Here is a 17,562-nt window from a genome sequence, read left to right as displayed (position 1 = left end):
TCCATAAATATGTTGATATTATAAGTACACTAGTTGATATTGTTTTATTGCTTCTAAAAAATAACAACAGTGGATATGGATTTAAAAATCCTTTTAAATTTGATATTGTTATGGTACAAAGTGTGATATTATTGCACACACTGGTTGATATTATTTTACAGCATACAAAAAAACTTGAAGTGTGATATTGTCTAGTATGTACTGTGATATTTTATTCATATTTTTGTAATATTGTTTCCTAAAAACTTCCAATTGTAGTGGTAATGTTTATGAATAATGGTGATATTGTTTCACTTGAAGTGTGATATTCCTTAGTAGTATTTTACAGTATAATAACAGTATAATAAAATACATATACAAGCAAGTGTAATGTTGTGATATTGTTTAACTATTATGATGATATTTTTTTAATGAAGTGTGATATTCCTTCAAATGAGGTGGGATAGTATTTAAAAATGGCAACAAAACAACATTATTAATTATGCGGTTTTTATAACATTGATACCCAAAAAATGGAGAGAATACAAAATTGATGCCATTTGGAATGACATACAAGAGAAACAATAAAAAGTCGATTGCAAAAAGTTGATGATGTAAAATAGACTTCCTCAGCATGCAGAAACCCTTAATCACTATCAACAAGTGAAGAAATCTGCAAAAAAAAACACACAAAAACAGTGACATAACGTCAGTAATAAGTTTGACAAAATATAAGTTTTTTTTGATCAACTTCTAGTAAACTGTGATATTGTTTCAAGGGTTGTATGATATTATATTTTAGTTGTTGTGATATTCATCTTCAGAAATAACAATAGTGGATAGAGATATAAAAATCCTTTTTTCTTTGATATTGTTGGGGTACATAGTGTGATATTATTGCATACATAGGTTGATATTGTTTAATTAATTCTGAAAGTAAATAGGTATTTAAAATTGATAAATGTTGCCTGTGACATGTGATATTTTTTTTAAATGATTGTGATATTATTTCAAAGTAGACACCTTTTAAAATAAGTGATATTTTTTAGTATTGGGATGATATTGTCTACAATCAAGTATGATGTTCTGATAGTGTTTCACAAGGGTACTGATATTATTTAGCATGGACTGTGATATTCTTTATCAGGGTTACACTTCAGGAACTGTGATATAGCACACATAAAAGTGAAATAATAAAAGTTGTAAGACAAATTACTTACATCGGATTCATGATCAAACGAGTGTTGTGATGTATCAACGGCTGGATTAGGGCAATTTCGCTTATCATGATGTGCCATTTGTTTACAATTATTTCAAAATCTTTTCGGCTTTTGTGCCTTTGCAATGGATTGATCTTTCTTGGACATCAACCTCTTGCCACTACCCTTGTTTTTTGATTGCACAGGAGGTAGTATACGGACCTCAGATGAAGACTTAACCCCAAGGAGCATCTCCAATTCTTGCTGTTTAGTCAATTTTTCAGCACCAGGTTTGAAATTTTGTCTAAATGTCTTCATTAATGAAGTCAGTTCATTTATGTGATTTTCAGGCAGAGATTTGAGCAGTGTTAAAGTTGAGTAGAATTCAGACCAGACAGTCGAAATCTGAAGCTTAGTGACATTTGACGAATTAAAATCATCCAACAATTGACCGTGAACATCATTCAAGGGCATTTTTTTAGTGTTCTTTGTCCACCTACTGAGAAGATACTTATCAGGTATCTTCTTGATCCCTTTACCTGATAAAATCCAGATGATGTGTTTGAATATGTATCCCTTCCTCTCAAACATCTTGTATGAACATGTTGCATCAAACGTTGAAGGATTAAATGCGATAGTATAAGTCTTATGGAAGATAGAATCTTCAACATCTAGGAAACTTCTACTGCCCTCCCTTGAAGAATTACCAGCACTACATGAGTTTAGAGAATCAACGCACTGCTGTTGGAATTCATAAAAGAGAGCGTGCGTATAAACAGTCGATGCATGAACCTCAAGGCTAAGAAGGGTTTTGGTTTGAGGTAAGGAGTGATCACTATCTCTGTCAAGAGATTTTTGGGTGTACCGTTGCCGATCTATAGCACTTTGAAAGCGCATCCAAAACTCAACAAGTGTGCCATGAGGATTCTCAAAGCGCTTAAAGAAGCTATTTTCGCTCTCAGAGTGTTGTGTTGTTCTTAAAAGACAACCAAGAGGAATATCGCGATAATACGCCGGAATCCAACGTTGCCGCTTGGAAAACAGATATTTCAACCATGCATTATCTTCCAATTGAAACTCAATGATCAACGAACACCACCTCTCTTCGAAGTCAGAAGGCTCTAAGTCTTAATCCCAAACAACAGAATTCAGACGAGTGACAAAGTCAGTCTCTTTGGTCACTGTCGTGCCTAACTTTTCAGGTAATTTCTTCATAATATGCCACATGCAATAGCGGTGGGCAGCAGTCGTAAAAATAGCAGGGACTGCAATTTTCATAGCAGGACATTGATCGGTAAAAAAGCAATAGGGTTCCTTTCCACCCATACAATCTAATAATTTTGTGAAAATCCGTTTAAAATTCTGGTCATTCTCCCTAGACATAAGTGAAGCGCCAAAAGTGACGGACTTCGTGTGATGATCAACACCAATAAAGGGAGCAAAGATCATGTCGTACTTATTAGTTGAATAGGTTGGGTCAAAAGTCACCGCCTCACCGTATAGAGCGTAATTACGACGTGCTGCTGCGTCAGCCCAAAATACACGAAACAAACACTTATTCTGATCAATATCATAGGCATAATAAAAACCTTCCTGGGTTTGATGAAGGGTTTCCAACTGGTCTACAAACATTTGAGCATCCTTAAGACCTATAAAACACTTGATTTCCCTTCCAAAATTCTTAAAGTCAGTCAAACAAGCTCCAATATTTTCATAGCCGTCAACATATTCCTTGACGGGCCTGAAAGTAGAGGTTGGGCCAATATTGACCTTGAAATTATCAACGATGGTTTATTTATGTTTAAAAGCAAGGTTTCTACATTTTTTTTTTGAAATTCTCTATACTTGAGTGGAGAAAGAAGGTGGTTATGGGCAGCATAAAACTGATCAACAACAAAGAGTGGCACTTGAACTTGGTCAATTTCTTTAATAACAAATTTAAAGAAAATCATAGCTTTACAACCAATCCTAGTAACCTTAGTCTTCTTCGGATTATAGGCCTTGACCATTGGCTCCGCCTCCTCACCAGTAATGGGTAATATTGTCGGCTTAGAATCCCTAAATCCTTCCCGGTGACAGACAATCAATTTTGTCCTAATATCTCCACTACTACGAAACCTTTTAGTTGAAAATTTCTTTGGTTCAAAACCACATGCTATTGCATAAGTCTCACAAAACTGTATACCCTCATCTAAAGTAGCAAATGTTTATCCTATTGTAGATGTAAATTCAGTGGCAATATTTCGGACCCACTCTTCAGAACCTCCAGGGGTCACTATCAAAGAAAGACGATTCCCAGCATGCACCTCATCAACGTCCATGCATTGTGGAGTAGGAATAGGTGCCACAGGAACAACAAAAGTATTTTCTACAGCAACGGAGGTTGAATAAACAAATTATAACAAAGATAACTAGATTATAATGTACTTCAGCCTATGATACTGTGAAGGAATGCATGTGATATTGTGTAACATAACATGTGATACTAATGAATATAAAATAACTACGCAACCATGTATTGCAGCCTATGATACTGTGAAGGAATACATGTGATATTATGTAGCATAACATGTGATAGTAATGCACAGAAAGTAACTACACAGTCATCTATTGCAGCCTATGATACTATAAAGGAATCAATGTGATATTCTGGAGCATAACATGTGATACTAATGCACAGAAAGTAACTACACAGTCATGTACTGCAGCCTATGATACGGTAAAGGAATCAATGTGATATTCTGTAGCATAACATGTGATACTAATGTACAGAAAGTAATTACCAGTCGTGTACTGCAACCTATGATACTGTAAAGGACACAATGTGATATTCTGAAGCATAACATGTGATACTAATGTACAGAAAGTAAATACACAGTAATGTATCCTAGTATATTTCAGAATATGATATTATAGTCAATGATATGTGACATTATTTTAAAACGAAATCTGATTCTAATGAGCAGTAATCAGGCAAACAAAATCTGTAAAATGTGATACTATTCAGAATAGATTATGATACTCTGCAAACAAAGTAATACAAAGGAAACTGTTAAATAACGATCAAAACTTGATGTAAACACAAACATTGAATGCAAAATAAACTTGATGATAAATAAAACAGATAATCAGTACATCATTTTAATACGTCAATTAGCACAGAACTAGATGATGAAGAAAACATAGAATCAGGACAAAATTTTAACACGTCAAATAGCAAAAACTACATGTTGAAGAAAGTAGGCAATCAGTACATGATTTTAATACGTCAATTAGCACAAATTGATGAATCTGTGATTGATGTTGATGAATTATAACATCAATTATAACAAAAAACCAGTAATCACGAAACGAATTCGGTCGAAGATACAATAACAACAAAACATCATGCAATAAACAGGAAAACAGAATGAAAACATTAACACATAAAATAAAAGAAGCAAAACGATGAAGATACCTGACATTGAATATGTTAAGATTGAGAAAAAAGAGATAAAGATGACGGATGATGAAGAAAGTCAATGAAGATAAGCCACTGAGACGAATGATGAAGAAATTCGATGAAAATCGATCACGGATGATGATGAATGCAGGTGAAGATGACCACGAGAGCGAAGAAGAAAGCTGAACGCGCGAAATTGACGGCGAGAGAATAAAGAGGATGATCGCGGAAGAGAGAGAGAAGAGAGAGAAAGTGAATGAATTCAAATGGTGAGGTTTGAGCTGATAATAGGGTTTATATAATAAGTTTCTGAAATGACGAAAATAACCTTACTAATAGCTTGATATAAATCAGTATTGTTATGACTCATGTATGATATTGTTGATGGACTCATGGACTCAAATAATTAGGTAGGACGCATGTGATCCTTATTTTTTATATATATATATATATATATATATATATATATATATATATATATATATATATATATATATATATATATATAGAGAGAGAGAGAGAGAGAGAGAGAGAGAGAGAGAGAGAGAGAGAGAGAGAATTATTTAAAATATGTTATTCAACAATTGCATAATTTAACACGGTTCTTATAAGCACCGTTGTAATAATTATCTTATTAATATCTTCCAATTTTCATTTATTTTTAGAGGTGTTTATATTTTAACACGGTTCTTATGTACTACCGTTGTCATTATATTATATATTATTATTATTTCATTCATTTGTCTGTTCGCAAGTTATTTAAAATCTATGTTAATAAGCATTTGCATGTAATAAAGAGTAGAACTATATATTAAAACAAGCATATTATGTAAAGGCGCAAAAAAAAAACAGTACAACAAGGGGAAATAAAAAACGGAAACGCAATAAAAAAATAAAACAAACAGCTAACTAATTAGTAAATTAATTAAACACCCAAACATGAATTTGATTAGGAGGTGGGTAATGAGGATAAACTTGATTATAAATCACGCTTACTACATCGGCATCAAGACGGTGATCAAAATGAGGCACTTCTTCATCTTCCCATGATTTCGATACATTAATAAACCTGTACGATACGAACTTTCTCATTAGATGAGCGTCCTCAGCGGTGGCAACCCATAACTAAGGCCTAGCGTGTACATAACGATCCTAAGGGTCGTCGCCATAAAAGTCAATTTTGCCCCTTTGATGGTCACGTGATGCATACCTTGCAGCGAGTTGTTTTGCTTGGCGAAAATCGTCATGACCATCCTCTCGAAACACGATCAGGGCATATCCAACAAACCCACGACCAGAAATCCAAGCCGGATGGATTGCCCTAACATTTGAAAACCCATTCTCAATGAGGATGTCCTCAATGGGGTAAGAGACTTAGAAACTGGCCTCCCAGCAACATTGCGTAAGACTGGGAGATTGTGAATTATGCCCGTAACCGGGTTGATATAGCGGGTTACCGATTGCTGGGGAGGTGCGACTGCGGATGATAAAGATGACGTCATTCTTTTAATTACGATATGTATGTATATATAGATTATTTAAAAACTGAAGTAGAATGGTTAGTAATAATAAAGTTATTCTTATTGTTACTGCAAATGTGATGCTATTTATATTATAATAAAGCTATAATTAATTAGATTAATTTCATCCAAATCTTACACTCAAACTTGTATTAATTTTGCATGCATGCATGAGGTGAATAATGGTCAAACAATCATTGGTAAAAACACACACTTTTCGGTTTTCACAGTGGATCTGTATTTACAACGGTTATAAGAAAAACCGTTATTTATTGGTGTAATATGAGAACGGATTTACAATAACCATGTTGATATATGAAATATGATAACGGCTTAAAAAAGAACCATTATCATTTTGTGTTATACATACGGTCAAACAATCAATACTACAGCTTTGAATCAGAAAAAGTAAAAATTACAGGGCATGCATTAGTTAAATCACAAACACTAGATAATCACAAATAATTAAACATTTTTTTTTTTAAAAACGGGTTCTGTCCAACCGTTGTTGGTATATGTAGTATGATAACGGCTTAACAAAGAACCGTTATCATTTTGTGTTATACATATGGTCAAACATGCAATACTGCAACTTTGAATTAGAAAAAGTAAAAATTACAAGGCATGCATTACTCAAATCAATACCGTTGTGTTTTTAGTCATTGGACAACGGTTTCTGGATAACCATTTTGTTTTTACTAATTGGACAACGGTTTTCATATAACCGTTGTGTTCTTACTCATTGGACAACGGTTTTTTGGATAGTTGTTGTAAGCTTATATATTTAACACGGTAGAGTTGACCGATTCTTATTTAACTTGTGCCGTTTCCACTTTCCAATTTTTAACTTGTTAAATTTGCAATTTCTATTTTATTATTATACCGATTCCAATTCTTACCATCTTATTATACTGTTTCCAATACAACCCAAACTCATTATAAGTAAAATTATAATTTTCATAATCTTAACTTGTACCGTTTACACTTTCCAATTCTTAATTTTTTAAGTCCTCCATTAATTTCCACATCGATTATGTCGTCAAGTTCATCAACTTATAGTGGTTCATATTATTCATCCGTTGATGATGATGATGATGATGATGAAGCATCATATGAACCTCTTGCAGGACCCCCAAGTAGATTTATGTACGCTAAACCCTTTACGTGCATCATTCATAATCTCCCGTATACAAAGGACGCGCATGGAAAGGCTATACTCGCGTATAGCCTTGACTGGTTAATAGGTTTGATTTGGTTACCCGGATTGAATTTGGTTCAAACTATCAACCCGGACAATGATGTGCATGATGGCTTCGGGCGGTGCGCCCTCACCGAGTTTGGTGGGGGTGATTAACGAGAAGGCTTTCGTAAGGCTCGCAAACTTGAGCGGACATTCTATAATAATGAATCATCGAGACTCTGGTTTGATTACGATGATCAGCGAGGCCCATATTTATGGTTGCGAATGAATCTGACTGTCTCCTACTACTTCCGATTCTGCACCGCCAAGGTCGCATTGCCGAGCAGGGGACAGTGTCGTTGGAATGGGAAAACGACTGTGTGGATTGGGATGAAGGTGAAAGAGACATATATGGTGATATTGTCTCTGAATTCTAAAGGATGGGGTAACAAAAAACATTCAACTTCACACTACACATTTGCTTTTTCACGTTTGTCAACGCTTGTTTTACGCGATAAATATCTTTAGCTTGATATTTTAATGTACTCCTAAAAACCTAAGTCATTATAATAAAAGTTAGATATTTTTCTGGTGTTTTTGTCTCTGAATTCCAGAGGATAGGGTAACAAAAAACGTAACAAAAAAACATAAATAATTAAACTTTAATTCAAACCACCACCATAATCCAAATACAACCTACAATGCCAAATAATAATTAATGACTTAATTATTAGAATCTGATGAACACTACTACAAATCCAGGCAACCACAACGACCCTTTAAGAACGCTTATTCACGAAAATCACCATAAGACGTTGTAGAATGGATGGCGCGAATTTTACTAAACTTAATTACAACAGTTATGTGTTGTTAACCGTTGTTATTTGTTTTAACAATGGGTCAAACTTGCACAACCGTTGTTAATATAAAAACTAATAACAACAGTTTACTCTGTAATACATTATAACCGTTGTTAATAATTTGGCGCAAAATTAGTGGAAAGTAATTACAACGGTTATATTAAAACCCGTTGTTAATAGTTTTTAACAACGGTTTTCTAAGGAACCGTTGTTAATATATTATCTAATGACAACGGGTTTATGTGTAATAACCGTTGTCAATACTTATACCGCATTATATACCACACAAACACAGATCAGCTACAGCCACGAACACAAACACAAACACACAACCACACTCTTTCTCATCGTCTCTCTCTTATCGTCGCTTTATCATCTCCGTCACTGTTGTTGTCATCGTCTCTTTCTTTCTCTAATTATCAGGTAAATATTTATCGCTTTATGGTTTTAGGTAAAATCTCCGTCATTATTGTTCTGTCTCTAATTATTTTATTTGCATGTGTTTTTCTCCGTTATTGTTCTTTCTCTAATTATTATTCGCTTAATTGGTTTTTCTGCGTTTATTAGTAAAACAAATTAAATAAAATAAAACAAAGAAGATGATGGAGAGGAATGCATAAACTTAATTAATTGATATATATACATAAACTTAGTGCATTGCTAAAAATACAATTCTTAGATATTCATATAGGGATGCATTCTCGTCTATGATATTCATCCTCTCCTCCTTTGCTATTTGGAGGTTTCGTTCCGCAGATGCAATATCGTCAAATAGCAGCATTATCTACGGCTCTAACAAGCCATTTTTTTGGCGTCCTTGAGTGCGATCCGAGTTTCATCAAGGTAGAGCCTGTACCTCCTCTCGATTTCCAGGAAGCGGCGTATGAAACTTTTGTTGTACTCGGTCATAATGCATGTAAAATGAACGGTATCTATTTATTGTTGAAGGAAGTTTGGAATTTATTAGATTTTAAAGATTTAGGATTTGGAGTTTAAGGGTGGAGATAGTAATATAATGGATTGGTTATTGAGATAGTGAATGAATTTATACTTAGTAATGTGTCGTTTGAGTTGTTTTTAATTAATATGTTTAGGAAGTTGTGGCAAGTAAAGGTCGGATCCCAAGGGACGGGAATTGAGATGAGATTTCTATTGAAACTAGTGGTGTCTTAGGGGTGTCACAATTTGGGTTGATGTAGAAGGTCACTAACTAAAATAGCAATGGAAATAAACAAGCAAGATGAATTAAAAGGGTTGTAAACAATTGATAAAAAGCAAAGCACTAGGGTGTCATGGGGTCATAGGGGAATCATGGGAATTGATCATACAAACATGTTCTCAAATTATAAGCAAGCAATTATTGTTGTGATGGATTGAGTTGGGTTATATCTTACAATCCTAGGAAAGTTTGGGTCCCGGAGCCGAATCGATTAGATTGTACAACACCTACAAGTCCACTTAATCTTCCCTACTCAACAACATGCATGGTCTAATGAGACTCGAGTTGGTTTATGTCTTACAAGTCTCATTGAAAAGGTAGGTGATGGGTAAAAAATGCAAGGATTCATAGGCTCGCATTTCATCAAACATAACATGTGCATGAGTTGAGATCAAAACAAGCAAGCAAATAAAACATGAAAGCATATTAATTTAAGCATGAATCATTCCCCATGTTGGTTTCCCCTAATCACCCATTAACCCTAGCTAAGAGACTACTCACTCATTATCATGTTGATCATGCTAGCAAGGTTGTCAATCATACGAACAAAATGAAACATGATGAACAAATGAAAGTAATTAACAATAATTAAAAAGGGATTAAGAGGATTATACCTACTAATGATTCCAATAATAAAGCAAAGATAAAAGAAGTACTTTATGCTTGATTGAGAGGTTATCAATCTCCCAATAATAACCCAAATAATCTTCAATTACCAAAATAAAGGATGAACAAAAGAGAGATTAAGGAAATAAAACTTGTATTAAAACTTGATTAATTGTTGATTACAAAACTAAAGAGAGATTTGATTGATATTAACTACTCTAAGAATTGATAAGAAGAACATACTCTTCTAATTAGACTAATGGAGTATTTATAGTGGAAATTAGGGGGATGCATTAGGGTTAACTAAGGGCTAAACTAGTAATTACACTTTTTAGATTGAGCAGGGAGGAGCCGGTATTTTTCGAAGGAAGGGCTTCTTTCTTTGTAGCTTGGAGAAGACGAAATTGCGCTGTACAGAAATCCGTGCGTTTTGGAGTCGGGACGGGCGGATTCTGGCGGTGGAAAACGGGTGTCTTCAGGTGAATCCGGGCGGATTGTGGCGGCTGCTAACCCGGGCGTCTTTGGAGAAAAACGCACGGATTGTGCTTGTGGAGGACGGGCGGATTGTGGAGAAACCGCACGGATTGTACCTCAGCAATATTTCTTCTTCTTTTCTTCCCTTTTCTTCATAAAATCCTTGGGGATTTCCTCGGGGACTCAAGGATCCTTTCTCAACATTGCTCATCTAATATAATATGTACAAAGGCCTTCTAATCTTTGTCTCTCCTTGATGCTTGGTCATTGGATTCGATCAATTTAGTCTCGTTTTGCCATGAAAATACAAGATTCTTACTCCTTTCCTACCAAGGGATCAAAATCTCAAAGAATATGCAAAACAAAGAACTAAAGATAATAAATAACCCAAATATGCACTAAAAAGCATGGGAACAAGGCTAATTCGGGGGTTAAATATGCGCTAATTATGGTCAAATCAAATATCCCCAAACCGAACCTTTGCTCGTCCCGAGTAAAGAGGTGACAAAGACTAGGACCATTATTTAAACTAACCTAATAACATAGCCGATATGAGACACTTAGCGGGTCTCACTCCGCCCCTTCAACTCACAACAAGACAACCATGAGGTAGGATGCCTTCTTGCAAGGCAAGGTGGGTCTTGCCAAAATGGCGACACATCCAAACATTAAGCACACAAAATCAAATAATGGATGCATCTACAAATGGAATAGCCACTTCCTCATCAAGTGGCGGAGGCACTAAAGAGGAACAAATTTAAGAGCACGTAATCCTTCACAAATACTAGTTCAACAAATTACTAAGGCTAAGAGGATGGCACTAAATCACCTCCAAATGGTGTTAAACTAGACTACTTTCGTCCTCAATTTTTAAATGCTTTCGTCAAGGGCGATCGGATGGTGGTGGAATGATGATCCCTATGATGCTAGTAGCATATGACATGACAAGTCTCGAATTCTCTACAAAAGTAAAGGTCATGGATCGTCCCAAGCTCGACAAAGTGGCTTGACAAAAGGCTTTTTGGGAATGAAATGCTCAAATCGTTATACACAACGGGTGGATATGACTAGTATTCAAAAATTGACCTCATTTAACTTTCACATTTCAAAAATTTAAAGATGGGGTTTGTCCCTTCCGGGCTAGTGTCCTTTGCTTTCGCCAATCGCTTATTAGGCAACCGGTTAACCTCTAGACAATAGCTTTTCGGGGTGATAGTCACTCTGTCTCTGGGCGGCCGAATTCACAACCGTGTGGGGGCCCAATTCAATGGATCCCGCTCCAAAGCACATCGAAGTGGTACGCCTCCATCAAAACAGTTTAATTTCTCAACGTTTCAACATTTCATAACACTTGAGGTTTCCTTGGCTTTAAATTACTTCCACATAACAAAACTTTCGAAATGAGCACTTCAAACTTATTGATAGAAAGTATTTTTGGGTTGCCTTACCACAAGGTCAATCATGTTCACCTAGACAAGTTAACCAAGTCCACATCGCATCACGGGGTTGGATAGGTGACTCACATGCAAACCCTTGACTAGGCTTTGTGTCATGGGTCAAAAGACACTAGTATGACACTATCTAGGGTGTTTTACATCCATTCTAGTAGGCAAAGTCTTAAGTTGAAAAAGTATTTGTAATGGCTTAGTTGCTCTTGTCAAAGTTCCCAATTAGGCACTTTTCAAAACATTTAGCTAAATGCAACTATATGCTATGATGCAACTATTATAAACATCCTAATGCAAGTGATTCTACCAACTAATATGACATATAATCTAAATGCAAGTCCTAAGTTCACATTGTTATACCGCATTAATCTAAATAAAGCCACATAGTCATTAACATAAAGAGGAAAAAGGAGATTGGAAAGATCATACCATGCGGTCTTCAATATCCTCATGTCTCGGATGTGGCATAGTCGATCAATGTGAACAAGGATAGAACAAACACAATATATATACAAAACAATATATACAAGATTACACTACAAAAGGAAATAAACATGTTTTTGGGTTTTCAATTTTCAAATTTTTTTGGATTTTCGAAATTTTTCAATTTTTTTGGATTTTTGAATAAGAGTTAAGTGTTAGAATTCCCCATCCCCACACTAATATGGGCAATGTCCTCAATGGCCAAAATGATGGGAAATTATGCAAAGATGATGCATGATTTCTACACTAAATGCAATCTACACTAGTCTACACTACATGATGCATGGTTTTTGTTTATGACGGAGAGGATAATTTAGATTACCTCCCGTTGTGTATGCATTAACTTCCCCAAACCGAGTTAGACACTATTGCTAATGTCCTAAGGATGGGTATAGTTCATGCACACACTATGCAATGCATGAAACGAATTTTTCATTTTGGATTTTGAAAGTGGGAACAATAAAATGAGAACACCTCAATGGTACCGAGGTGTGAGTCCTCTATGGTGCTAGGAACTCCAACAATGATCGAGAAATATAATTAAAACAAAGAGAGAAATAGACAAACCTTGAGAGAGTAGGATCCTCCAAAGCTTGCTAATCTTCCATCATATCATCACTACCATCACTTTCCTCATTAGAAGTGGTCTCATTGCCACTTCCCTCTTCATTTGCTTCTTCACTTTCTTCTTCACCTTGCTCATCATCCTCTTCTCCTTCTTCACTTGCTTCCTCATCAATGTTATCATCAACTTCTTTATTACCAACAACCTCATTATCACCCGGAACAACCTTAGATGCACCCAGAAATAGGACTTCTTTATCCGCCCAACTAGGCAAAGGACAAGAAGGATCAAGTAGTCCTTGCATAGCTAAGTGTAGTAGGGGTGGATATTGAGCCAAGTAAGCATTTTTCTGATCTTCAAAGGCTTGCTTGTGCATTGCTTTCATGAGAAGAGTCAAATAATCATTTCTTGCTTCAATGCCATCGGGCTTGAACTCTTGTTACTCGAAAGGGTAGGGTGGTGTGACAATGGAAGAGGAGGGTATTTCAAGTTCACCCTTTTGTTGTTGGATAATATACTCGGCCTCTTTTGAAAGGGGAAGTAGATAATTGGTCCGGTGGACACTCAATCGACAAATCTTTGAAGGCAAAGTGAAAGAACTAGCCTCACTAGTGAGCCATCCATACTTGGTGTCAAGAGGGTTATGGGCAACCCACTTGTACTTATGTATCATAGTATGCATATCAACAAGATGACCACCCTCTTTCGCCTCATACTTTTTATCTTTGTTGAAGTTAGGATCAAAGTATTTAGCTAGGATAGTGACTAGGCCGCCATTCACAATAACAGTAGTGCCTTTCTTCCCATAATCAATGTTGAGCCATCTATCCACCAAAAACCTTAAAGAGTTGAAAGGCTTGGTGCCTTTGCCTTTGTTGCCTTTGTTGCTCCCTTAGTCCTTGCCATTGATGAATTAACCAAGAAAAGAATGAAAAATCTTCAATTTGTAGTGTACCCAAATCGATTTAAAGGTGAAAGGCTTTGCTTTTATGAATTCGAAAATCGACTCAAAGGTTGAAGATTTTGTGCTTGGTTTTGATTTTTATTGAAAAAGGAGTGATTGATTTGTTGTTAAAAGGATGTTTTGATTTGATTTTGGTGAATGTAGTTGCGGAATTTTGTTTTTGTGATGGAGAGGATGAGGGTTTTGATGTTTTTGAGTAGTGTTATGAATCAAGGAATGAAGAAATGAAGGTGGGAGGGGTTTTATAAAGCCGGAAAAATTCGAACTGCAGGGGCAATCCTGCGGTTTCTGCTCGGGACGGGCGGATTCTGCCTTTTCTGGGTTGGGAAAAACTCGCCTAAAGACGGGCGTCTTTCAGTGAAGACGCTCGGATTCGCAGACACGGGACGGGCGTCTTCTGCAGAAGACGGACGGATTCCTTTACAGCAATTTTTCTTGTTTTCCTCAGCCTAGAAGACGGGCGTCTTCCCTTCAAGACGGGCGGATTTTCAAAGACGGGCGGATTCTATATCAGGACGCCCGGATTCGCTGACAGTCAAAAATATTTCAAAAGTTCAGCTCAGAGGGACGTGCGTCTTCTATCCAACACGCCCGAATTGTCTGAAGACGGGCGGATTCTCCTGAATCCGCTCAGATTCGACCCCTTTGTACCCGGATTCAGTTCCATCCGTGTACAATGCATATCCCTTGTCATTCTTATATTCTTCAAAATATCTCGTGTTCTTCATTGTGGGTGCACTACTAAGGCATGGATAACCTAGACAATTGCTATCCCCACACTAAGCTAAAGCACTACACATCAATTGAAATCATTAGTCCCTCCCTCACTTCTCTCAAACATGACAATTATCTTGATCAAAGTATATAAAAATCCAAAGATGACAAAAAATGCAATATAAGAATTGAAATGCGAGTTAGGGAGTTAGAGATATTTACAAATGGTGGTTTAGGGAGGACTCCACCAAACTCTCATTCTTGATGAGATGTCAAGGGGGCATGTCCAAGGTGTTGTTGATGTTGCTCAACACCTTTAAGAAATAATCAAAAGCTTGTTCATTATCGTTATAAAGCTCTTCAATAGACCTTGGCCCTTGTTGTCGGTCTTGATCGATGGCATTACCAATGTAGGGATTAAAAATCCCTTCAAATTCGTCGTCCCAAAGACCACAAACTTCATTAAGTTGATCATTGAAAATCTCTTGATTTGATGGAGACAATTCTCCCAATTTCTTCTCTTGGCCAATGAGGCCATCCTCTTCTTCTTTGCTTGATTTTGATGAGCTTTGCAAGCTCTCCTTGTCACAATTCACTTGCTCTTTGAATGGAGCATCTTCAATTTTCTTCTTCCATTGAAGTTCCGACTTCTTCCTTTCATCCTTCCGACTATAATGATCGATCCTGAAACACGGTTCATGTAAACGGGGAGCTCTCATAGTCTTGTCAAGATTAAAAGTTATACTCTCATCTCCCACTTCTAGAGTGAGCTCACCATGTTTTACATCAATCACCGCACCCGCGGTGTGTAGTAGGAAAGGTCTTCCTCGAATGATTGGAATGTTGGAATCTTCCTCCATATCAACAATGACAAAGTCCACCGGGATGAAAAACTTCCCAATTCGTGCGGGAACATCTTCCCATATCCCTAATGGTGTCTTCGTCGATCTATCGGCCATTTGGAGTGTGATATTGGTGCATTTAAGCTCTCCCATCCCCAACCTTTTACTCACCGAGTACGGCATAACACTCACACTAGCCCCTAGATCACATAAGGCTTTGTTGATCGTGGTGTCGCCAATGGTACACGGTATTGAGAAGCTTCCCGGATCCTTTAGTTTTGGAGGTGAACTCCCTTGAAGTATTGCACTACTCACCTTAGTGAAGGTGATAGTCTCAAGTTTCCGGGTCGACTTCTTCTTTGTGAGGATGTCTTTCATGTATTTCGCATAGGCCGGCACATGATTGATTAATTCCGTGAAAGGAATCGAGACTTCCAAATTCTTCACAATTTCCATAAACTTTCCAAGTTGGTCATCAAATTTGGGCTTGGCTTGATGACTTGGAAAAGGAAATCTAATCACAATGGGCTCCTTCTCCTTGACCTTGTCTTCATTTTTCTTTGAAATTTCTTCTTTTGATGATTCTCCATCTTTGGAGTTTTGCACAATTTCTTCCTTATCACTAGCTTCCACAACTTCACCCTCAACTTGCTTCTTCGGTGCTTCATACCTTGTACCACTTCTCAAGTGAATGGCACTAACCGTTTCATGTCTTGGGGGATTACTTTGAGGTGGTAATTGCGCCTTTTGTCTTTGTGAGCTTGAATATGCTAGTTGAGTCAATTGGGTTTCCAACATCTTGGTGTGAGCTAGGATGTTGTTGGTGGTGGTTTCCTTTGCTTGACTATCTTTTTGCATTTGAGTGAAAAATTCTTGTTGATTCTTTTGCATTTGGAGGACCGCTTTTTGAACATCAAAACCTTGGTCATTTTGGTGATTGTATGGATTTTGATTTTGGTAACCTTGGTTTTGATTGTAAAAGGGTCTTTGATTTTGGTTTCTCCTGGGAGGTGGGGTGTATGTTGTTTGAGGGTTTTGAACATTTTGGCTTTTGTATGAGAGATTTGGATGGAATTTGGTGTTTTCATTGTAATAGTTGGAATAAGGGGTACCACTCTTGTATGCTTGGAAAGCATTCACTTGTTCATTTGTTCCCCTACATTCACTTTGGTCATGTCCTAAAGTTCCACAATTCTCACATATCCCACTTGGGATTGATGAAGATGCCGTCATGGCATTAACATGATGCTTTGGTGATTTTGAGGCTTCTTCAAGTCTAGCCATAGCTTTTTCAAACTTCAAATTGATTGTGTCAATGTGAGCACTAAGTTGAGCACCCAATTGAGTAACGGAGTCCACTTCATGCTTTCCTCCTCTAGTAGCCTTGCGAGGTCTACTATATTGTGAGTTATGGACCACCATTTCCTCAATTTTGTTCCATGTTTGATTGTCATCAACTTCGGTGAACATTCCATTTGATCCCATGTTGAGAATGTTCCTTGAATCTTCATATAAACCGTTCCAAAATTGTTGTACCAAGAACCATTCGCTAAGTCCATGGTGAGGACATGAGAGAATAATTCCCTTGAACCGCTCCCAAGCTTCATACAAAGATTCTTCATCCCTTTGCTTAAAACCCGTAATTTGAGCTCTTAGCATGTTAGTCTTTTCCGGTGGGTAGATTTTTTTGTAGAAAGCTAGAGCCAACTTCTTCCAAGAATCAATTCCGAGAGTGGCCTTATCAAGGCCCTTCAACCATTGTTTTGCGGTGCCAATTAGAGAAAAAGGAAATAAGACCCATCGAATTTGGTCTTGAGTTACACCGGTTTGAGAAATCGCATCACAATAGTCACAAAAGGTTTCCATATGAGAATGAGGGTCTTCACTAGGCATCCCCCCAAATTGGCTCCTTTCGACTAATTGGATAAAGGCAGATTTAGCAATAAAATTTCCGGTTAGATGTTGTGGTGTGGGAGTACCATTGGGTAGGTTCTCCTCGGTGGGTACGGAATGTGATGAAAATTAAGGCATTGTAGGTTGATTTTGGGTGGTATTTTGTAATGGGTT

The 17,562-nt window shown here is 36.8% G+C and overlaps 1 protein-coding gene and 1 non-coding gene across 2 annotated transcripts; one reads left to right on the top strand and one right to left on the bottom strand.

The window, feature by feature from the left end:
* Positions 1-1,292: 1,292 nt before the first annotated feature.
* Positions 1,293-6,122, bottom strand: LOC141607403 (protein FAR1-RELATED SEQUENCE 5-like). Its single transcript, XM_074426755.1, has 6 exons — positions 5,909-6,122; positions 3,962-4,030; positions 3,442-3,546; positions 3,024-3,369; positions 2,322-2,919; positions 1,293-2,210 (listed from the first exon to the last, which is right to left on the bottom strand). The coding sequence occupies exons 1-6, from the start codon at positions 6,120-6,122 to the stop codon at positions 1,293-1,295; spliced, it is 2,250 nt and encodes a 749-aa protein (XP_074282856.1).
* A 10,925-nt stretch (positions 6,123-17,047) lies between these two features.
* Positions 17,048-17,154, top strand: LOC141610311 (small nucleolar RNA R71). Its single transcript, XR_012528212.1, has one exon. It is a non-coding gene; the product is annotated as a small nucleolar RNA R71 (small nucleolar RNA).
* The last annotated feature ends 408 nt before the right edge of the window (positions 17,155-17,562 follow it).

The sequence above is a fragment of the Silene latifolia genome, chromosome 10 (assembly GCF_048544455.1).
Source record: "Silene latifolia isolate original U9 population chromosome 10, ASM4854445v1, whole genome shotgun sequence".
Taxonomy (NCBI): domain Eukaryota; kingdom Viridiplantae; phylum Streptophyta; class Magnoliopsida; order Caryophyllales; family Caryophyllaceae; genus Silene; species Silene latifolia.
The sequence above is the reverse complement of the archived record's forward strand: the minus strand, read 5'-3'. Positions and strand labels throughout refer to the sequence as shown.